This window comes from Oryzias latipes, chromosome 7 (assembly GCF_053564925.1).
Source record: "Oryzias latipes strain Hd-rR chromosome 7, Olatipes_Hd-rR_3.1".
Lineage (NCBI taxonomy): Eukaryota > Metazoa > Chordata > Actinopteri > Beloniformes > Adrianichthyidae > Oryzias > Oryzias latipes.
The window spans coordinates 24,537,041-24,559,243 of NC_136243.1; the positions used below are offsets into that span (position 1 = coordinate 24,537,041).

General features: G+C 38.2%; 2 protein-coding genes across 5 annotated transcripts; both read right to left on the minus strand.

Annotated features, from left to right (window-relative positions):
- Nucleotides 1–5,183: 5,183 nt before the first annotated feature.
- ssr4 (signal sequence receptor, delta) lies at nucleotides 5,184–8,402 on the minus strand. The gene is made up of 6 exons (XM_004070433.4): nucleotides 8,193–8,402; nucleotides 7,884–8,002; nucleotides 7,727–7,801; nucleotides 6,985–7,074; nucleotides 6,843–6,908; nucleotides 5,184–5,768 (listed from the first exon to the last, which is right to left on the minus strand). Exons 1-6 carry the CDS (start codon nucleotides 8,239–8,241, stop codon nucleotides 5,664–5,666), a joined length of 504 nt encoding a protein of 167 aa, XP_004070481.1. The 5' UTR covers nucleotides 8,242–8,402; the 3' UTR covers nucleotides 5,184–5,663.
- A 2,368-nt stretch (nucleotides 8,403–10,770) lies between these two features.
- LOC101169287 (SLIT-ROBO Rho GTPase-activating protein 3) lies at nucleotides 10,771–21,149 on the minus strand. 4 transcript variants are annotated; one of them, XM_078950656.1, is made up of 23 exons: nucleotides 20,998–21,043; nucleotides 20,267–20,383; nucleotides 19,329–19,418; nucleotides 18,963–19,134; nucleotides 18,724–18,886; nucleotides 18,497–18,559; nucleotides 18,287–18,415; nucleotides 18,079–18,207; nucleotides 17,771–17,992; nucleotides 17,598–17,699; nucleotides 16,736–16,915; nucleotides 16,528–16,612; nucleotides 16,359–16,386; nucleotides 16,156–16,255; nucleotides 16,010–16,070; nucleotides 15,697–15,774; nucleotides 15,452–15,580; nucleotides 15,260–15,365; nucleotides 13,189–13,416; nucleotides 13,048–13,100; nucleotides 12,757–12,973; nucleotides 11,712–11,757; nucleotides 10,771–11,462 (listed from the first exon to the last, which is right to left on the minus strand). In XM_078950656.1, exons 3-23 carry the CDS (start codon nucleotides 19,393–19,395, stop codon nucleotides 11,322–11,324), a joined length of 2,499 nt encoding a protein of 832 aa, XP_078806782.1. In that variant the 5' UTR covers nucleotides 19,396–19,418; nucleotides 20,267–20,383; nucleotides 20,998–21,043; the 3' UTR covers nucleotides 10,771–11,321. The 4 variants fall into 4 exon arrangements, with proteins under 4 accessions (XP_078806782.1, XP_011475358.1, XP_011475357.1 ...); XM_011477056.4 differs by lacking the exon at nucleotides 20,998–21,043 and adding an exon at nucleotides 20,700–20,974; XM_011477055.4 differs by lacking the exon at nucleotides 20,267–20,383 and having other exon boundaries at nucleotides 20,998–21,149.
- Nucleotides 21,150–22,203: the final 1,054 nt, after the last annotated feature.

Here is a 22,203-nt window from a genome sequence, read left to right on the forward strand (position 1 = left end):
CAGAGTGCTCTCAGCTATGGGTGATGGAAAGGGTGGCGGGGCCAATTTTTAATGAATTACTGGTGCTTGGCCCAAACTATGTTCTGGAAACTGGCTCAAGTTTCTTGATTTTGGCTAAAAAAAAAGAAAAAAAGAAAAAAGAAATCATAATTGAAAGACCACTGGGATGATCAGAGTGGGTTTTTAAAGACAGGGAAGACACAAACTTCCAGCAACATTCCATGTGCACGAAAAACTATGTATATACTAATAATGTAATCATAGTAGTAGGTTTAGGGGCATCTGGTCATATGGACTTAGTTTTTAGTTAGAAGATGTTTCACTTCTTATTCAAGAGGCTTTGTCAATTCCAGATTTGACAAAGCCTCTTGGACAAGAGGTGAAACCACTTCTACTTTAAAAACTAAGTCCAGATGACAGCCCCTAAACCTACTACTATGATGGAATCAATCTGGATGAATGAGAGTCTTCATAGACCTAATAATGTAATATTAAACATGTGTGATAGGAAAAATTGAATTTACATCTTGCACACCAGAGTGTTTAAAAAAAAAAAAAAAAAGGAGTCAAACCAAAGATTTCCTTAAACGTCACAAGTCTTAAGAGTGAAACTATTACCAAACTCCCACAAATAATTCACCATAGGCGTTTTAAATAAACAACGAAAATCAAACAGCAAACTTCTGTAGATGGAGCGCTTCACAGGGAAAGAAACCCATGAGAAAACTAAGTGCCTGTGATGTGAATGTTTTCAGAGGGGCATTCCCCATCATAATTATCTTTGTATTTCAGCCACATAAATCTTAGACAGAGCTACCATCAAAGCAGACATTAAAGGAAATGTTAGGCTATATCATATCGTGAACCATTTTTTTCTATTTAGCCTCTTATTTATTGTTGTTGTATAAAAGTTTTCTACATCCATTCATTATATGCTCCTGTTACAGTCATTCAGGTACCGTTTGTAAACAGCATTTTATTCTGTAAAAAGAATAAGGTATTAAGCTAAGCCACTGCATGATTAACTTAATGTTATGACATTTTTTTATTGATGTACTCCATATAAGCCACTGTCGATAATGTATAAATGTTGTATGTTTAAAAAAAAGATCAGGGTTTCCTGTTTAAACTGTCCATTTCAGATTAATGTTAAACAGTGGAGTCTTTTTGTTTAATGTTGTTCAGTCACACTGAACCAGAACATCAACGTTCCCTCATTGCAGAACAGTTTCTCTGCGAGTCTCAGACAATACTTGAATACTTTTAAGGTGTCCCGACACCGAGTTGAAGGAGACCTCGCCTCTTCCTCTGTGTGCCCTCAGTGTTTGGGCTTCCTGCGCACTACTGTGCATATCTTCCCCAGACACAAGCCCTCCACTTTGATTTTCTGCCAAACCAAAGACTACAGCAACGACGTCCCATGTCTCACTTTGTTGTATCAGGAAATAGATGAACTTCTCCCAAACCTTCTGGAGTATTTGTGTATTTTTCCTCCCCTTGTTGGGAAGTTGAAGAGTCCAAAGGTGATTATTCTGCAGATAGACGGTCAGGCTTCAGATGTGTCCTGATTTAAGATCGATGTAAGAGGCTAGGAAAGCTGGAGCTGCACATTATGCGCTCTGCATAGCCATTAGTGAGCATCACAAACAACTTAATAATGAATGTACTCCAAAAGATTGCAAATTTGCTGACACAACAGCTTAAATATGTGGTAAAAATAGACTCATTACTGCAGTCAATCTCCTTTGGTCTCTGCCTTGCTTCCTTTGGGGAGAAGATCCCAGTCACCACTATCCTCCCTCACTTGTCATAAAGTATAACCGATGTTCTGCAGAATAGGTCACAAATTTCCATGAGCTTGGGTGACAGTGTGTTTTTGTTTATGGTTAATGTCCTAATGCTCCTGGTTTCCAAGCGAAAGCGCGATCAATGTCTAAACTCAAGGTCATGTCTCCTTACAGAATTTTTAAACAGGGGAGAGTTTCCTGCCAGGCGTGTGTCTGCGATGGGGTATGAAAGAAATAAATGACCCCCTGGTTGGGCTTTCACAAGGAGAGGAAGAGGGGCATTTTCTCTTTTCCGACAAATTTAAAGTCTGCAACAGAGCGCAGCCAGAGGCGCAGAAGAATGGCAGACCCCTCCAGCCTTGACTATAGTTAGAATAAATCTCGCCCTGAGCCGGCAGCTTTACTTTAGTGAGCAGCGTGTTTGCATTGCTCAGCTGAAAACCCCTCCACAAACCTGATCACAGCTGAGGCTGCAGCTCATTCCAAGTCGGCGGGAAGCAACGTGCACACCCAACTCCGGCGTCTGTGTGAGGAGGAGACAAAATAAAACAAAACATGAAAGCATCATCTTGACTTTCAAAGCACCCCTTTTTTCCCTAATCCACCTTTCTTTCTTTTGGCTTACCTCTACTATAAATAGACGTGTTCGCTGTATACACGATTATGATTCAGCACAAGCGTTCCCCTCATGCTTTGTGGAATACAAATTTGCTGATCCAAACAAGCTTTTTCTTTTATTTTCCTCTCACTCACAAAAGGTTTTCCCGTCACCTGAAGTGGGCTTTGCTTTCACACTTCAACAAACCTAAGTAGTCCTTATTCTTCTCTGCAGTTGAAACAGGTGTTTGTGTAGACTTTGTCTGATAAAAGACTACTTTGTTTGCAGTATTTGTAAGCGGAGGAAGGCTATAGCGTTGTGTGGCTGTTCCTGCGTGACATAATGCATCTCAAAGCCGCCTGACATGGAAATGACAAAAAAAAAGAAAAAGACAGGCTGTTGATCTTCTGTTGTCAGATGAAGGGTGTCTAATGTGAAACAAAGACAAAGGCTATTTTTTTCCATATAAGGTTTGACTGACTGGAAAAAGAACGTTGACAAAGTGGATTAAAAAGGTAGAAAGTGAATTTTCACTTTGTTTTAGCTGGAGGAGCAACATATCAAACATGTCTCACTGAATCAACTAGAAAAACTGTCGTTCCGGCAAAAGAAGACGAGGCCAGCACCAAAAAGGACTTGTAGGCTGTAGGGCTATTCCACAACTTCTTCTACTTTACCAAAAAAGGGACATTAAAGCGTAGAAAAACAACTCGCACAGAAAAGTGTGACTCCATGCGAGAATCATTGCCAAGACGCCACTTTCCACATTGCTGATTCCCACTAAGCCCATCAGCCTCTGGCCCTGGAGCTAGTGTTGTCTACACCTCTGTCAAAGCTACTTTACTCTGCCTCACAGCACACATTCGGCTGTAATTCCTTCATATGTCTTTACGAGCTCTTTCAACTCAAGACGTCCGTTTTATCCTCATAACCTACCGATTCCTTTTTTTCAGATTAAATAACGCAAAACATATTTATTACAAACAAAAAAATGTGTAAAATGACTCACACGGAAATAAATATTTGTTGGAATAAACAGTTTATATGAAAATTTTTCTCTAAACATTTATTGTCCAGAGACTAGATTGTGACTTTGTGTGCAGCCTGACATTTACCCACAATTGTGCGTGCAGACATCGGAGAGGAGGGTGGGGGTAATTCACAGTAAACTGAACAACAAAGAGAAGGAAGAATCTTCTTTCAGCACTAATTGTGTGGTCTGTTTGTTTATTCCATTTATATCTCTCCATCCAGCCGTCTCCCACCTCCACAGTAACAGATTACTTCATGAGGTAGAGTTTACCTTCACTCCACATCTTGTCCAAATAATGCATTTCTATTGTCTTGTTAAATATATGTTGCGTGTGAGAAAGCCACAGACACTCAAGCGAAACACGTCCTGTGCTATTTTAATGGCACCCAACATTTGGGTGAAGAGATCATGTTACTCAAAGCACAACACTTCCATTAGTCTCATAGGACAGTGAGAGGTGAACGCTGCATGTCTCACATCCCCCAAGAAAGAAAATCAATACTCGAAGTTTGAAAACTCTCCAACAAACAAGACGGCATCAGCAAAATTTGGTTTAGGGTTTGTAGACGCGACAAACAGGAGAGAAGTGGAAATGTGCCGCATGCAATTTGCAACATTACCAACACCTCAGAAGGAACAGGAAGCCGTTTGAAAGACCAAAGCTGCCACTCTGTGTTCAACTTGTGAAACTGCAAAGGCTGTTCACAAAAATAAAAATCACATGTTAAAAGTGCTGGAACTGGGAGAGAAAATGGTGCATGAAAAGTTGCTGTGTTGACTAATTTTTAAGATGAAAGAAACTGGTTTGTCCTGAGTAAGATAATTAACTACTATTCCACAACTCAAAACAGACTCACTTAGGTGAAAATTGAGTTTTTTGTGTTTTTAACATGTTCTTCTGGCATTTTTCTGATGGACATCCATCAAGAAAATTAAGATTGAATTTGCGATTTTAGAAATTTCCTTACCCTAACCGTGAAAAAAAAAAGAAAAGCTGTTTAAAAAATACCTAATTTGTGACGTAGAAAACACGTTGGGTAGGTCACAAGCTCCATGCTCCGAGCTCTCATCAACAGGACAGGGTTGCTCTTCATCAACAGTCCCGCCCAGAAATCAGAGGCAAATTTCAAATGAACTCGTCGCTCTGCAGAAACTATGACCTAGAAATCAATTTCTCTTTTCTTTTTTGCTAAAAACAGGATAATCATAATTGAAAGACCACCGTGAACACTTTATACATTAATGAAAAGATGATCAGAGACTTTAACCTAAGGTCTGTGTTTCAAAGTAGAAACCCGTCAGGCCTAACAATGCATTAGGCAATTTTTGTTAAAGCATATTATTTTAATAGATTTTCTGTTTATTATAGGTTTTACTTTGGTTTAAATCACAACAGTTTAAATGAATCGAACATTGATTTTAGAATAAAAATCAGACAAATAAATTGATTTTAAATTGAATGTTCAGTGAGAAGTCAAAATGCAATTTTAAAGTTATGATTCAAAAATACAAATCTAATCAGTAGTTTGGCTGAGATACCCAGCCCAGCTTAAGATGATACATATTTGCCTGCAATATTTTTATCTTAATAAATGAACAAACATTTGCTCAATAAATAAATGTTCTCATTGAAATTTAGACTGTAACATGGACTTTAATACTTAATACTCAAAATCATGCTCGGATCAGATCAGTGTTTGATCAGATGAATGAAAAGAATCTTAAGATCGGCCCATTTAGGTTTGAACAAAGAAGGCACAAAATATTTCACAGAGGAGCTGAACCAACAAGTCATTTATTCTTTTTTTTCTGGCAGAGCTGTGAAACAGGAAGCCTTTTCCGGCCGGCCTCAGGTCCCTGACGGTCATCAAGAGTCAACATTCTCTGGATTTATAAACAGGGTTTAGGCAGGACCGACATCCTGTCACCTCCGTGTGTCTTCTACATTTCTTCTGCTCGAGTTTAATGATCAAAAATGTAAAAAAAAAAAGAAGAAGAAAAGACACTAACAGGGACATTTGTGATATTATTTGTGTGAAAACTGAAAAGACTGATTGCACACAGACACAGTCTGGATACAACGCTTAAAAAAGTTGTTAAGACTGCAACTTTTTGCTTCTTTTTCCAAAAAAGTTGGTCAAGAGGCAAAAAAAATTATAATACTGGTTTTCCTTCAACGTTGTAAGATGTTGAGCTCCACCAGCATTCAGTCTTTATCAATCCAGTCCATAAAAAGTGGATCACTTTACGCTTGGATGGTGTTCTTGGCACTGAATGCCAAATAGTAGATCAGGATACCAATGAGGGCAGCGACCACTTCAGTCGACACCCAAGGGCCGTTCCATGCACCCTGCAGCAAAACATTTGAAACGTTTTTGGTTAAATACAGAACTTGGAAGTGTAAAGCTAAATAAATAAATACAACTTTAAAAAAAAAAGTTCAATTTTTTGAAATATCTAAAAGATTTGGTTTCAGTTCACAAGGTCACAATTTGAGTTACACACCTTCCCATTTAAATCAATGGGAAGCTGTGATATATATATATATATATATATATATATATATATATATATATAAAAAAAAAAATTCTTATCATTTTACAACTTTTTGTTTATATATGTGTACATTTTTTTGGTTGCCCCAATACTCTGTCATGTTTGTCACGTAACTGTTGTAACACATAAACAAAGGTAAAAGTTCTAAGTCAATTATTAATTCTCAGATTACAAACTAACAAAAAGCTGTACTTTGTCTGGACAGTTACAAGAATTACTTTTTCATGGTTTGATAAATTGATATGGAGTTAATATGTAAAATTCAATAATATATATTTTTTAAACCTAGCCTTAAGAGTGATCTTTCAAAAGAGAGGCAACAATTCAAAATCATCCAGTTATCAAGAATAATTCAAGAATTTAATTCAAGAATAATTAAATAAACATTGTGCATAATTAAATAACCAGGAAAATTGAGTATCTCGTCATCAGCAGCACGTTTTTGTATCTGGTGATTCAACATCGCTTTAATAGGCAAATGTGGGATTAACAGCTTTTTTTTGTTAGAAGACGGGATTTTTTTTGCACAAATTTCAGAAGGGTTCTGAAAACTGCTTACTTAAAGATTCTGCACCAGTGTCGTCCTTCAAATGGTGCTGAAGTAACTGAATTGTCTGTACTAAATAACACAAGACTTGAGGCAGAATGTTTATGTCACAATAAATACAATTGTGATATAGTAACCTTTATATTTAAAGCAAAGACTAATGTGAATTTATTCCAAAACAAGAGAGCAACTACTGGTGGGAAAATCCAAAGAGCAAACTAAGCAAAGCTGCAGACTCAGACATTTGCTGCCGGAACGACCACAATTGTTGCTATAATTCAATGTGAGCAAAACAAACTAAATCAACAGAAAGGGACTCACCCTGTGGTCAATGTTGACGGAGAATAGAGGCTGGATGGCATTTACATCTTCATTGTTTCTTTGGGCCTGGACAACACAGACACAGGTGTTATTCAGACTGAGTCAAAGTCTGAGCTGGCTGCTCACATCTTGCGTCACTAACCTTGCGCAGGGCACTGTAGGACTCTTCATCAAAGAACTTGACCTGATATGTTCCAGAGCTGGCCTGTTTGTGAGGAAGACTCCAGGAAACCTGAAAGAGGAAGGATTATGCTGATCTAGTTTATCGTGTGAGAAAAGATACAGTTGATCATTTTACGATTGAAACACATATTCTATACATTATATGCTTTAAGCAGAAGTATAAGGATAACTGAATAACTTAAAACACTGTTTTATTTAAGGGCTGTTGGTGTAAAGATAAAAAAAAACTTTGGATTATTTAGTGCTATGCAGCTTTCTCACAGGTGATTCTTTGTCCAACTGCAACCTTCTGTCTGAAAAATTGGTTCTGCTTTTGAGATAAATAGAGAACTTTGGGGCTATTTTGATGGGAAGCAGGTGTTAAACTGCTTTATGTAACATAAATAGATTGAGTCCATCAACACTCCAGGGCAAAAACAACATCGTTTGTCCTTGGGCAAGACACTGAACCCCACCTTGCCTCTGCCGCCACCAGTGTGTGAATGTGTGTGTGTGACTGGGTGAGTGGGTCTGTGACTGTAAAGCGCTTTGGGCCTTGTAGGTAGAAAAGCGCTATATAAGTATACGCCATTTACCATTTAAATTTGAGTGAGAATAGTGTTCTACCTGCCTTACAACCACGTTGAGAGAACAGACTCTATAAAACCAACTTTAAAACTTCACTGTCACCAACAGAACTGGTGTTGTTTACGAGTTCATACCTGGTATTTGCCAACATCCTGGCCTCTGGTCACAGGGAACTGCCTTCCATTGACATCAGCATACAGAGTCACAGTCTGATTACAGAAATACGGGTCAGACACGGTGCAGCCGTGATTCGTTTTGCTGTGACTCGGGTGTGAAGACGTGGACGCTTACCTGAGCGCCGTTGGCACAGGTCAGACCAAGCTCAACGATAAACACCGATTCAGAGGAGATCACGGCGTCAGACGTGGTGTAGGCCGAAGGGGTGATGACTGGATCTGTGCAGCTTTCTCCTATCACCACAAAAATAGGATGACATTGGATTTTACGAAATTCTAAAAAAATCTGAACGGCGTACCAGCAGACAAGTGATTAATTCACATAGAGAAAGCGAATATTTACGTTTTACAAAACAAGCTAGTCTGGTTAGCTTCACTAGCTATTCATTCAAAAATAACTCTCCCTTTGTCTCCACAAACCTACCCAAGCAGGAAGCCGCCAGCAACGTCAGAAATGCAGCTATCCGGATCATTGTGAAGTTTACAAACGTGTGTGTAGTTTCTGAGGTCGTGCAGACGAGATGTTCAGTGACTGAGTTTGAACGAAGAAAGTCCACCTCAGCGCAACCCGGGGATACCTCTGCGCCTGCGCAGCAGGGACGTGCCGCGTGGGATTATGGGAAACTCTGTTGTCGACACGTCATCTGAAAGAAACTATTTTTAAAATCATTGACTGAAAAAAAAGAGCGCCTTTGCGACTGTAACATTATTATAAATTTCAAACAAATCCTCACATATTTTAATTCTGATGATGAACAAGTAGAAAATAGTATTAATTTTTAATTAATTTGTTACCTTTCCAATCTAAATTTTACATACATAAGTGTAGAATAAATAAAACAACTCCCAGTTCTACTGTTTTTAAGATAGAGATGCTTCAGTTCAAAAAGATTAACACACCCAAGGCGAATAACACTGGAACAATTTGTGCTTTTTTGTTTGATATGTAATCCCCTCCTCTAAGAAAAGTTTTTATTGTAAACATTATTTTTTTGTATTCTCTTTTATATATTTTAAGATACTTTATTTTCTTATCAGCGAGTTCTATTATTATATTTCTGCTACGTTTATTACTTGATGTGGTTGAATAAGTTTGGAATGATGGCATTGATTGTTGCGGCTGATGATCTGTGTGATTCCTTGATGTACTTTAATGTTATTTTCAATAAAGCTGACCAAACAAAGAAGAAGAAAAAAGAAAAAAAGAAAAATCATTGACTGAATCGGTCAATGAGTTTAATCTTTAAACGCAGAAACCAAGCCTATGTAGGCCTATTAATATCATTAGTTTAGTTGAAAAAAAATACATTTGTGACTTAATTGTATGTAAACAATATTCACTAACAAATACTAAATACTTTGCTTTTTAGAAACTTCATTCACAGGAAGTTTTAATAAAGTTGAGATTACAATGGAGTGTGGTGGTAGGGTGGAGTGTAGGCCATAAAGAATATATGTGTGTGTGGGGGGGGGGGCGTGCGTGTGCGCGCACGCGTGTGTGTGTGTGAGAGAGAGAGAACCCCTTTGACCAAAAGCAACAGTAACTGCAACTAAAACCCAATAGGTCCGAAAGTGAGTCCGTGTTCAGGGCATACAATAAAATAAACACAACCACTAAACTACAAAGTTGGGGCAAAAAAGTATTTAGTCAGCCATCAATTATACAAGTTCTCCCACTTAAAAAGACAAGAAAGGCCTGTAATTTTCATCATAGGGATACCTCAACTATGAGACAAAATGAAAAAAAAATCCAGAAAATCACAGTGAATTTGAAAGAATTTATTTGTAAATTATTGGAGAAAATAAGTATTCGGTTACCTACAAACAAGCAAGATTTCTGGCACTAACAGACCTGTAACTTCCTCTGTAAGAGGATCCTCTGTCCTCCACCTGTTACCTGTATTCTTCCACTTTCGGCTTCTCCCATCAGGGGTCGCCACAGCGAACGAGTCGCATGGTAAATTTGGCAATGTTTTACGCCGGATGCCCTTCCTGACGCAACCTTCTCAAACCGGGCTTGGAACCGGCAGAGGTAGAGAAGGGAACAGGGAGCAGCCCGGAGTCGAACCCGGGTTTCACGGACGGAAGGCGCCGCAAACCAGCACGAGCTAAATGGCACTTATTTTAATTAATCTGTATAAAAGACACGTGTTCACAACCTCAAACAGTCACACTCCAAACTTCACTATGGCCAAGACCAAAGAGCTGTCTAAGGTCACCAGAAAAACCGAAATCGAAGTTTTTGGTAAGAACTCTACTTGTGTTCGGAGGGGAAACCATAACTACTGCAAAGCATGGGGGTGGAAACATCATGCTTTGGGACTGTTTTTCAGAAAAGGGACCAGGACGTCTGACCAATGTAAAGAGAAGAAAGAATGGGGCCACTTATCAGATTTTGAGGAAAACCTCCTTTCTTCAGTAAGGGTATTGAAGATGAAATGTGGCTGGGTCTTTCAGCATGACAATGATTCCAAACACACTGCCTGAGTGACACAGGCGTGCTTTGGAAGAAGCATTTCAAAGTCCTGTAGTGGCCTAGTCAGTTTCCAGAAAATCTTTGGAGGAAGTTGAAAGTCTGTTACCTAGAGAAAGCCCCAAAACATCACAGTTCTCGAGGATATCTGCATGGAGGAATGGGCCAAAATACTGGCAAACAACAAAGTATATTGAGTTGAACTCTTGTTACTGAACAAATTCCTAATTGACAGAATTTACAAATAAATTCTTTAAAAAAAAAGAAAGTATTTCAGACAATGAATTTCTGGATTTGTTTTTTCTCATTTAGTCTCTCATAATTGAGATGTACCAATGATGACATTTACAGGCCTCTCTTTCTTTTTAAGTGGGAGAACTTGGACAAGAAGTGGCTAACTAATTACTTTTTTTGCCCCAATGAAAGTCTTTGGACACTGAATCATTTTTATAGAGGTACATCCCCCAGCTAAGAGCAAGTAAAAGGTTTCTATTGTTGAAATTTTGAAATGCTAGGAATTAAACAAAAATGCATTTTCCATAATTTATTTCAATTAAAAATAGAAAAATTATGAAATTATGTGTTGACAAATAAAAAAAAAACAGCAAGATAAAAACTACAGTCTTTGTATGCAGTTTGGAGCCATTTTCCTTTGCAATATTTAAAAATGACACTTTATGAATAGATTTATAAAACATTTCATGCATATATTTTGTGGTGTTTTGGCACACAGACTAAAAAAAAACCGAAAATATTTAAATACAGAAAAAATGAATACCAACATCAATATGCTCACAAATATTTAGACAAACATATTTATACATTTCATTCTGCAGAGCTACTCTCATGGCAGACAAAGGAGATTTCCAGGCAAACCATCCTGAAGGACCCACGAAACTGGACACTGAAGTATCAAAGAGTGTCTATGGGTAAGTAATTGTTCCTCACTAAAATAGATGTGCTGAAATCCACTGTCACAGCCTCAATTTTCATTTGCTGCACCTCTCTCATTCACTGCTCAAATCCTGTGCTAATGCCAGCCTTCTCAGTCCGGTGGATCTGCTACTTAAAAGGCTGGGCTCACATTGCCTTTCGGGTATCCCGCTTCCCTTTTTTCGGTTGAGCCTTGGTAGCAACTGAGAAAACAGTGGGATTTGGTTCCAGCGGTGGACGCCGTGAGAGAAGCTCCTTGAAGACTGAGTCCATCTGAATACAAACCACCTTAAAAGGGATACAATGATTAAAGAGTATACTTTATGGAAAACAATTTTGAATATTGCTTTTTATTTCTAAGACTTATTTCTAAGTTACTTTTGCTTTCAGAGTAGTAACCTGATTTATTCAGACAATATGTTAGAAATGCATTTTAGAATATCCTTAGTGTTGATTTCAAACAAATTGGAAACTCTTAGAGTCGAGACAGACTAATGCTTCATAAAGGGTTCAAATGACAGCAACGTTGGCACAAACCTTGTCTGGACGAGCTGTCCTTTCGGTAAATAAATCCTGATGAAATCTGTCAAAGGAAAAACAAGAAAAAAAAAAGGAGGATAGGTGAATAAATTGCTTTCCTTTCAACAAATGTAGAGGGCTAAAAGTGGCAAAACAATGCAGACATGTAGGCTTAATTTAAAAAAATCTTTTCATCATAATAATTAAGTTTTTGTTCTCTTCACAAATGCACTCAATTACTTTTTCACTTGTTTGGATTAAAACTAATAGTCCTTTTGTTTTGTATTATTTCAATGCAGCTTTATATAATAAAATTGATGCATTTCCCAATAAATTATCACGATTTAGAATTCCCTTCCATCGTCACTTCCATTTCAGCATTATTGTGCAATGGATGTGGTTACTATTTTTAGGTCCATATTTTTTAAGTATCAGTGTGGGGAACAAGATCTACAAAACAAATATGTTGTTGGTTGGTTGTTTTTCATTTTATTTTGCTTTCTTTAAGATTGCCTCAATGTGGGTCTCTTACAGCCCAGAAAAAAGTCAGTCAGAATTTCTGTCAAGTTGTGCATTATTTTGGCTTTGCATTTTGTAACACTTTTCTTACTCTGCAGATTTCACAGACAAAAGCAGAGGGTGTGTGAGGAGGAGAAGGGATCAGTTAAATGACATTTTCATACTTTTTCTTCCCCTTTTATTAACATCAGATCAAAAATAATGCATAAGTTGATATAAAACAGACAGATGGAACAATTAAACATAAAAAAAAATAAAATGTAGAACAAAAATTACCAGCCATATTTTTACTACACATATAACTGTCCTCCTTGAGTAACACCACCATAATTAACAAATTAATGTACATATTTAGACCAGTCACACACACACACACTGAAGGAGGAGGGTTTGGGGAAGTGAAGGAGGGAGTTAAGAATGTGTGCTCTGTCTAGGCTATCCCACTTAGGTGGGACACAGCCTGGGTATATAGATAGATAGATAGATATTTAACATAGAAACAGTGAAATTTCACTTCTTCAGTGACGTTTGTGGCATTACTTACTCTTTTCGTATGTTTGTAGGGGATGGAGTCCTCCTGGGTTTGTACTGTGGCACGACGGGAATTTGAAGAGACAATTTTCCAGCTAGGGAACTTCCGCCCCCTGCTGTCCTGCTGCCATCTACGGATCCACTGCTGTTGGCTCTTGGTCGTTCTTTGGGATTTCCAGGTGTCAAAAAAACTCCAGTGCCATTATCAGAGGAGTATCCCTTTTCCAAGTCTGATGCAGAGAACATCCCTTTTTAAATATCTCCAAATGCAGCATCAAACTCCAAAATATCTGCACTCACTCACCATCTTTGAGCTGGGTGGAATCCTCTACTTCCCCTTCCTCATTAATAGGTTCACTAAAAGCAGAGTTCATTTAAATTACTTCACTTAACACTTTCCACTTGCTGAGCATGCATAACACTGCCAGTTTAAAAAAAACTTTACCAGTCATCTTGTTCAAGTGTCATGCACTTCTCATAAGTTGGCCCCGGTACTTCACTCTGACTGGGAAAGATACTTTCTTGCTGAATGATGAGGTTCTTCACCAGGAAGTTGATCTTAGGCTGCAGAGTTACAAAGTCGTCCACATTGGGCCCTCGCACCAGATTGGGGCCAAAACATACAGCTAAGTTGTACGGCTGCATCATGTTTTCGTCACTGTACTGGGACACACTATAGATGGAGAACAAAAATAAAGACATAAGGGAGGGTGCAGAGAAAAAGTGTGTGTGTATGTGTGTGTGTGTGGGGGGGGACATTTATTTTATTTTTTAAATTCATAGTACAAAAGTAATGAAAGACTGATGGAAATACAGTGCTTTTTTATTTTTTTAAAAGCCAAGACTTTGTTATGAGCCAGTTAACTTTTATATTTTAGGGCTTCCATATATCCCCAAAAACTTGGGATTGTTATGCCATCATGTTTGAACAAAAAATAATTACAGCATTAAAGAACATCCTGGGTTATCAGTTTAGATTTTTTACTTAGCAAGCAAATACAATATTCAATACAAATAAAAAGAAAAATACAAAAAAAATCAAGAAAAACAAAATAAAAACATTTTTGGTATTTTACTGCAAAGATTTTTTTCTGATGACAACCCATGAGAGCAAGGATTGTTACTGTGATCTTTTCTCACCTCAACTTTCTGGAGACTTGTAATGCGTGCTTTGCATGGAAAAACTGTCAACATATTCTAAATTTTAGTATTTTCATGTAAAACACCCCCAAGCCTTCGTGATTTCCATTAGTAGGGGAGGTTCTTAAATTGCAATGACCCTATATGGTCAAAATGTTGTCTCTGTGTCAGCAAAAAAATGACTGCTCTGTCAGTTTTTGTGACAGTCAGTTCCTTCTTCCAGCTGAGGCTGCAGCGAGATCTCTGATCCGTCTTTCTCTCTGTGCCATTTTCTATCCACTTACAGATTTATGATCTTTTCTTAGGTCATTTTACCGTTCAAGTGTTTTTTTTTATTTTTATTTTATATTTACCACCACGTTGAATATTTGTTTAAAACATAGTAAAAAAATTTGTGAAATGACTATTTCCTTCATATTATGGGTTTGAGAATAATTATCTTTTCTTGCCTCAGGTAAGAATTGACTCACTTATTCTTTAAAGGTATTTTGAATAGTGGACAAATGTTTTAAACATGTTTTACCAGCTCAGCTAGAGTGTCCACCCTGAGACTGGAAGTCTGTGAGTTCAAATCATGGTTGAGTCATAACATTTCTAAATTGCATAATTTATCACTCTTTTTATCATGGTGTGTGTGGGGGGGGGGGCAGCATTGTGCAGGTTTTAAATAAAACATTTGTTTGTCTTGAACTTTTGTTTTTAAATTTGATTATATTTTTATGCAAAGCACTTTGAGTGACCTGAGTTGTAAAAGCGCTGTATACATAAAGCTTGATTTGACTCTGAAAATTAGCCCCCCTGCCTGCTTGTCAACATTTAGGGGTTAGATTGGAGAGGTTAAACCACAAAAAAATTCCCCCAGCCTGGCTGCGTCTGCAGCTCACCGCTCCCTCACGGGATTAGTCAAATGCAGAGAACAAATTTCACACACCTAGGTGAGTGACAAAAAAAATGGAACTTCAACTTCTAATGACAGCTGGGACATTTTTCAACAATCAATAGTGTCAATATCAAAATATATAAAGTACTAAAACCTGCATCACATGGGTTTTTTCTGAAAGCCGAGCTGGAGTCTAAGACGATTAAGTTTTAAGAGAGCTCAGATGTTTGGGGGTGGGGGTAGATCCACTCAGAAAAAGAAAAAGCTACAATTAAATTCATATACGTTTGTGTCTAATATTTACTGTTTGAGTAAATTCCACTCTTTTGTCATTCAAAGTACAGAACTCTGCTGCATTGTTTGCCTGTTTTGAATCATGTCTATTAGGTTTGTAATTTTTCCATCAAATATGAACAGAAACTAATGTTTTCCAGACCCAAATATGAATTCCTGTTTTACTTAAAAGAAAAATTGATTGTAAAGAAAGATCACTCACTGATGAAGGAACGCAAAGAGGTATCTCATCACAATGATGATGGGTTCAGGGTAGGAAGAGATGACCATCTTGAGCTGTGCTGCTCTCTCTGCATCATTTTGTATTTCTAAAACAAACAAAAAAAATGTGACTAAATATAAGCTCCTGCTTTATGTCCAAACTCAGCATGTTCATATGCAAACATGCACTCACCGGCAAGCTCCAGGAGCTTGTAGGTGGTCTCAGTGGGGAAAAGAGGATTCTCCATTCCTCTGAAGTATAGCTTCAACACGCCGGCTACAGTATCCATATTATACCTCCCTTCAGCCAGGGGGTCTTCTCCTGAGGGGGAAACCAATGACACACTGCCCCACATTATTAATGTTCCAAAGTGAGCAAAATTCCAAAATAGAAAAAACCTAATTAGAGAAAGGAACACAAAAAACATACAGGTGTACCTCTCTCAAAAGCTTCTTTCAGGTTGTTGACCTCCATCTGTGATCCGGGTACTCTAAAAATTCCTTCATGGTGGAGACCTGAAGGAAGACATTTGGTGTTGTACAAAATAAGAATAAAGGGCTTTTTTTCCCCGTTCTACGCCAAATACAAATGCTTTAATGCAGAAAAATGTGTGTTGATTTCTACCCATTTGAGTCCATGTTTAACCTTTCACCTTTGTGGTTTTAAATCCAAAAATTAATACTCAGAGGAAAATAAAGAAAAACAAACGAAAGCCACAAACATGCCGTTCGCTCTTTTCCAAAAACTTACCATTGAGGTTGATGAAACGAATGCAACTTTTCACCACAAGAGGAATCTGCTGTTTTGACACCTGTGGAAAGCAAACTATTTTGTCAACCATTAACTTTGACTAAATTCGTGGATATTAAAAATGGTGCAAATCAGATGGTAATTACTTTTATGAAGGACAGCATGTCACTGCTGAAAGGTTTATAATTTTGCATCACGTTTGGATTTGAAAGGGTCTTTCTGATGCAAATCATCTGTCCAGCAGTTCTGCAGAAAATACCACAACAGCGTAGGAGAGGAATTTTCATCGTTTGCTTTTTATGACACGAACGCTTTGAAATAACAAGAATTAAAAAAAAAAGAAGCACACCTTGCTTGGAGTTCTTTCGGAGATTCAGCTTGTAGAAAAAAAGTTTATTAATTACAGCTATGAACAATAAGATTAAACATGAGAAATGACAGATTTTATTTTGTTTTTTCTCTCTCTTTAAAATAAAAAGGAGTTTGCTTATTTAACGTAAACAGTGTAAAAACAATACCTTTTTCCACAGCCAGTTTCAGCAGGTCATGTTTGGCTTGCAGCTTACACATTAATAGGCTTCCAACAAGATATTCCTTTACTTTCTGTAAAATTAAATGTGGAGAAAAGCAAATATAATTGTGCTGTCGCTCTTAAACATCTAACTTGAAAGTCTCAGGAAGAGTGAAGTATTCCTTTCCGTTATTATCAACAGAACTTGGACTTACAGTAAAGTACAGGCCTTCTGTTTCCTGCATGTTGGCTCTGCGTTTAGCCATGCTGGACTTTGCTGACAGATTTTCAGTACTGCCTTCCTGAGAGAGGCCATGACCACTGCTTTGGTCCAGATCTTCATCACCGATGCCCTCCAGCAGGGTGGAATGAACCATTACCATACTCCTACCAGTCTGCACACAAATGGCCATCTCAGATGTGTTCACAAATTTAAGCACAAATGAACGTTTTTTTTTTTAAATTACAATGTTTTTTCCATTTTTTCAATTATCTAAAATGCATCTTAGTGAAAGAGAGATTACAGCTCAATTTCTGGTTGCTCTGACTCTGGAGCTTTAAAATGCTTGATCCATTTTAACCCACTGACACTCATTGAATATGCGACAAACCATTTCAGCACCAAATTCAGATTAAATTAGCATCTACCTGAAAGCAAAACAATAGGTGACTTTTTGCTTTTCATACCTGGAGAAAAATTCAGGCGTCTAGGGGTTAACAGAAGATTTCTTTTTTTTTGATTTACCACTTTTTGTTGCGAGAGTTCAACTTATTGTGCACATGACCGGTCTGCAAAGCACACAAAAATCAACTTCTAACAGCAAGATTCTTTCCACAGAAGATACTGCTCCAGACCTGCCAAGAATTTGCAGCTCAGATTGTTTGTTTGTGGTAACAATTTTTGAAAATGTCACCAAATACATTTGGAAAAGTACCTGTCCTGTGACATTTTCACATCTCTAACAAACTGCTAACAGCTGACCCAAACCCAAAAGCACAAAGATTTACAGTAGTCAGAACCCAAAGCAAGTATAAGCATGTAAAAACCAATATAAGGGATGGTTTGATGCCCTTTACCTCCTCTGTTTCTTCTGTGACTGCTTTCAGTCGGGTTTGTATCTGCTTGAATCGGGTTTCAATGTCACCACACATCTCACCCTCCACACTGATTTCTGAAACCTGAGAGACACAAAGTTGCATGAGAAGCGGTCCAAAAGTATGCTCTCGGCTCATTTACAGAAAATACTTACCTGGTCTCCTTCTTGAGGCTGATAGGTGAAGCGGGCAGGAACAGAGAAGGCATTGTAGTGGTCCTGTAGTATAATTTCTTTGTCTTTGCTCTGGTCCAGTTTGGACACAGTCTCCTGAAGCTGCAACAGGCTAGTTTCTAATTTTTCCTGGGTATTCCCCCACCTGTACAGGTAGGTTTGCATCACCCGGCCCACAGAGAGGTGGTATCCCATATCTGCACACTGAAGAAAAAAAAAAAAATAGTCTGATATTTTAAAAGTCTTCCAAAACTGTGCAAAAGCACCAAAGTGTAAATGGATTCCCTCACGTCAATGAGAAAAGAGATGTCCTTCAGGAAGTACTTCATCACGGAGGAGTTGGCAGCAGCCATGTTTAACAGATAGTCATTTCTGGCCTTGCTGCACTTAAGGTGCAACTCCTGAACTTTAATTTGTCTCTGTAAAATGTAAAAAATGTCAACAAGAAGCCTCGAAATCAACAGGCATCACAATAATGATTGGCTGGAGAACATTTACTTTTTCTATCAACCTCTCCAGCTTCTTTGCAGCGCTCTGCTTTTGTTTTTCCTCCTGCTTCTCTGCCTCCCTCAGCTTTCCCTCTGCACACACATAGTCTGAGTAGTACTGGTGGTAGGTTCGCCATGCCTGCACAAAGACACCCATAAGAATGACACTCTGTACATGGTTAGGAAGCAGAAACTACTCAGTGTTTGGTTTCTCTCTTACTGTCTGTAGATCTGCAGTAACCTTGAGTAGTCCATCTTGTAACTGGGTGCAGATGTCTTTGCTCTGAAGCACAGTATTAAGACACAATATCACAGGTGGCTCCGAACAGACAGAAAATATCAACCGGCTGTGTTTTCAATGTCAAGTTGGTTTCAATAATGTAGATATATAGACTTGTCTAAAACGCATAGGTTTTTTTTTGTACACTGCTGAGGTTGCAGGGATACCTTCCTAGCAAGGCGTTGTGTGTAATCCAGACAGTTTGTGAGGGGCTGGATAAGAACGTTGCTGCAGCTTTCACTGAGTTCACTGTGATCTTTACTCTCTTGACGGGTATGGGTCAGCAGAGCAACCCATACCTGGGACACCGAGTTAGTGGTAGTGTCCTTCCTGAGCACAGAGGTTTGACTCAGTCACCCCAAAAGCCAGATACTTTTGAAAATAATGTGTGCAGACCACAACTTACCTTTTAGTCTTTGAGGAAAACCTCTCTGCAAGCTTTTCCAGGGATCGAGCATACTCGTTTTCAATCTCACCCCGTCGTCGCAGGTAATCTGTCAGGTCTTGCAGCTGCTGTGTTTTCTGCTCAAGTTGCAAGTCCAACACCTTCAGTTGGTCTATAAGCTGGCAACGCACCTCTAAATGGGGAAAGGACAAACCAAGTACCAAAAGAACAGAGCACAGTTGAAGATGACTCATAGTGAAAGCAGGGGGTGCAGGGTGAGAATCTTATTTGATGAGGCAGTTTCTTCAAAACAGGTATTGAGCATTTGCATGGGGTGGGACGAAAAGAGGAGGAAGTTGGCAAAATAGTAAAGAGAAGTCACTTTACCTTTTATTTGTATGTCATAGTCCACTGTACCCGTTTTTTCTTTCCTGAGTTTTACATGAGAAGTCATTGTTGCTCCGGCAGGATGAAAATCTGTGAAATACAACCAGATGGGGTCACAGTCAATAGTCCATTCTCAATTCATTTGATCTCCACAGGCATTGTGGGATTTCCATGCATGAAAAAAACCCTGCTGTTCCAGTTTAACATGTCTTGCAAGCAAATGCGGCACCTTGCACCTAAACCTCTATATTAAGCATCAACTTCCTCCTTCCACAGAAGAATCGTGTTCATCTAACTGTAACATCCCCTCAAAGAGTACCCCCCATGCGTCCTCCCAACCGCTGTGCTTTCCTGAGCAGACAACTAAAAAGGCATATGGCATTTGTCGCTTGCTGCACTGGACACACTGCAGAATTGCAAGAAGAATAAAAATAGCTTTCACAACATCTCACCCTACCTAAAAATAGTTAGAAACATAGGGCATAAAACTCTGGGGATGTCTGCTCTGCAGGCAACAGGTGTTTTCACAAATCAACCTCACTGATGCAATAAAAGTTCATTTGAATTTCCTGTTACGCAAAGAAAATCCTGAACTTATTTTAATAATACAATTAAAAAACATGCTCCAACTAAAATGAAGCTGTTTATTATTCACAGATTACTAAGTTTAGCATGTTTTCTTGCTCTTCCTTTTGGCTTGTATAATAACAAATCCATCTGCGACAGGAGTAAAAACAAAGATTTAAAGAGCGTAAAAGTTACTTTAAAATGTAGCCCTATTATTCGAAAAATTAAAAGCAACTTTAGTTATTGAAGTCTGAAAGACTGCTTGACAAAATGTTAATGCATGAGGATCAGAAAGGGAAGAGCTGTAATTTTCTTTTTGTGCTTAATCTTAACCCTTTGTACGAAAGTACTAACATTCTCCCTTTACTTACTGTATCACTTCCCTTTTTGTAGAGTTTTTTTTGACAGTCAAACATCAGCAGTCTCAGGCTAAAATGCAGACTCCATCTGTCAGGAAATTTACAGTGTGACCTCCAAAAACTAGCTGGCTGTCAGAACAAAAGAAAAAAAAAGAAGCGTATTTTTAATATTTTCCCCCCCAAAATTAGCTGTAAATGTTTTCATTCCTTCCTACCATCATAATCTGCAACAGTTTTCTAGATCAGCGTTAACTTTTGTGTTATTTGCTTAAGTTTACAACAGTCCTCACAACAGTCAACAATATACATATACTTTAAATGGTGTCAAAAAGTACTGAGGCAAAATTAAGGTAATTAAAACATGACAGAAGATAAAGCAGATTTAGGAGTGACAGCCCAGATTTCCACAGAACAATTTTACAAATATTAGATTTAAAGGACCTACCTTGCTCTGTGCACAAAAATATAAAAAAAGTGTTATTTCCAGACAAAAACTGACTGCATTACCAGATGACAAACAGCGATCAACCGAACTCCTCCTCTCAGTTGGGCAACTAAATAATGCTGGTTGATAGCACAGTAGGCTATAAACTTTCACCGCCCCCTCACATTGGACATGGATTGATGTGGGTGGAGTGAAACTCATGTCTCCGACTGTCTCTCAGCCCCCCCTCCCTTTTTTTTACTCTCACATGCAGCTTGAGGCATCAGAGTGTGATTGTGCAAGTGTGACGAGCAAAAACCTTTTAGTGTCAGTATCTTCCTCTCTTTGGTTTTCATGTTGCCTGTTGCCCTCCACTGCAGGTTTTCAGTTCAATCATGCACCAGCTGTTTCCACTGATTGGTAGCTTCTCTTTTGCCTGTTTTTGAGTGAAACCAGCTGCTTTACAGATCAAATAAATAAATAAAATAAAAAACAAGCTGCTCTGGAGTGGCTGGGGAGCAGTAGCCATGTATGAATTGCCAGCTGACAGGAAATTTGACATAGGAAAGTCTCACTGCATTCAAACAAACAAAAAGGCAAAAGTGTTACACTGAAATGTTAAGTACATGTGTGAACAAAGCTATTCCAAAGGTCATAATATAATGTGCTTATCTGTCAGGAGCTGCTTCCTGCCACACATTTGTTGAAGTTTTGCACAAAAACCATCTTTCTGCTGTGAGCTCTTCTAATTGATTCTGCTGCATTCTGTGATCATTCCAAAGTTTTTACTCACTTTGGGTTTCTGAGCACTAATCTGCTGCAACTTTGAGGTTTTATGGGAGTTCAAATGAGCAGAACACAATGTGTTCATCGCCAAGGCAATGCATGAGTTGATGCATTGCAGAGTCTGATTCATTTGACAAATTTCTTTGAAAATACAGGAGAGTTCTAACTCCAACAATGGAAACATTCACATAATGTCCATGGTAACAACTACCTTCACTAGTTACTGAAGAACCTTTGGTCTTTCAGCGATAAAGACTATCCCTGAATCTTTGCTGTAGTTTTAGACGGTTTTGTTAAGACAATTTACAAGTTACTCTTTGGTCAGGCAACAGTTGAGTTATTTTTTCTGTTCTGCCTTTATTTTCCAACATATTTTTAATTATTAATGAACAAATTCATTGATACAATCACTAAGGCAGTCCAATAAAAGCAGATTGCAGACATGTCTTGCGTGGTTTTCTACCTCACATTTTATATTTAACTTAAATTACAGTTAAAGTTTTCTACTTTTAAACTTCACTTTTATTCTTCTTAAGTGGAAAGATGCTGCCCCACCCACTTTATCACATTGGATTCGAGATGTGCTTTACCATCTTAAACTTGAAAAAATAAATAATTACTGTGAGACGGTCAGCATAAATTTTATAAGGTATGGAGACCATTTCTCAACTTTTTTAGTCTACCATCTATGAGTGTGACAGAATGATGCCTCCCTTTTTTTCTCTCTCTTTTCTCTACG

Excerpts from the sequence above, each read along its gene's own strand:
- LOC101169287 (XM_011477055.4), bottom strand. The coding sequence starts at position 21,034 with ATGAAAACCAAAGAGAGGAAGATACTGACACTAAAAG. Across the intron at positions 19,419-20,997 it reads GAAGATACTGACACTAAAAG|ATTTTCATCCTGCCGGAGCA; the intron begins GTTTTTGCTCGT and ends TGTATTTCACAG. Across the intron at positions 16,387-16,527 it reads GAAACTGGCTGTGGAAAAAG|CTGAATCTCCGAAAGAACTC; the intron begins GTATTGTTTTTA and ends TTTTTCTACAAG.
- ssr4 (XM_004070433.4), bottom strand. The coding sequence starts at position 8,241 with ATGATCCGGATAGCTGCATTTCTGACGTTGCTGGCGGCTTCCTGCTTG. Across the intron at positions 8,003-8,192 it reads GCTGGCGGCTTCCTGCTTGG|GAGAAAGCTGCACAGATCCA; the intron begins GTAGGTTTGTGG and ends TTGTGGTGATAG. Across the intron at positions 7,802-7,883 it reads CCTGTGCCAACGGCGCTCAG|ACTGTGACTCTGTATGCTGA; the intron begins GTAAGCGTCCAC and ends TTCTGTAATCAG.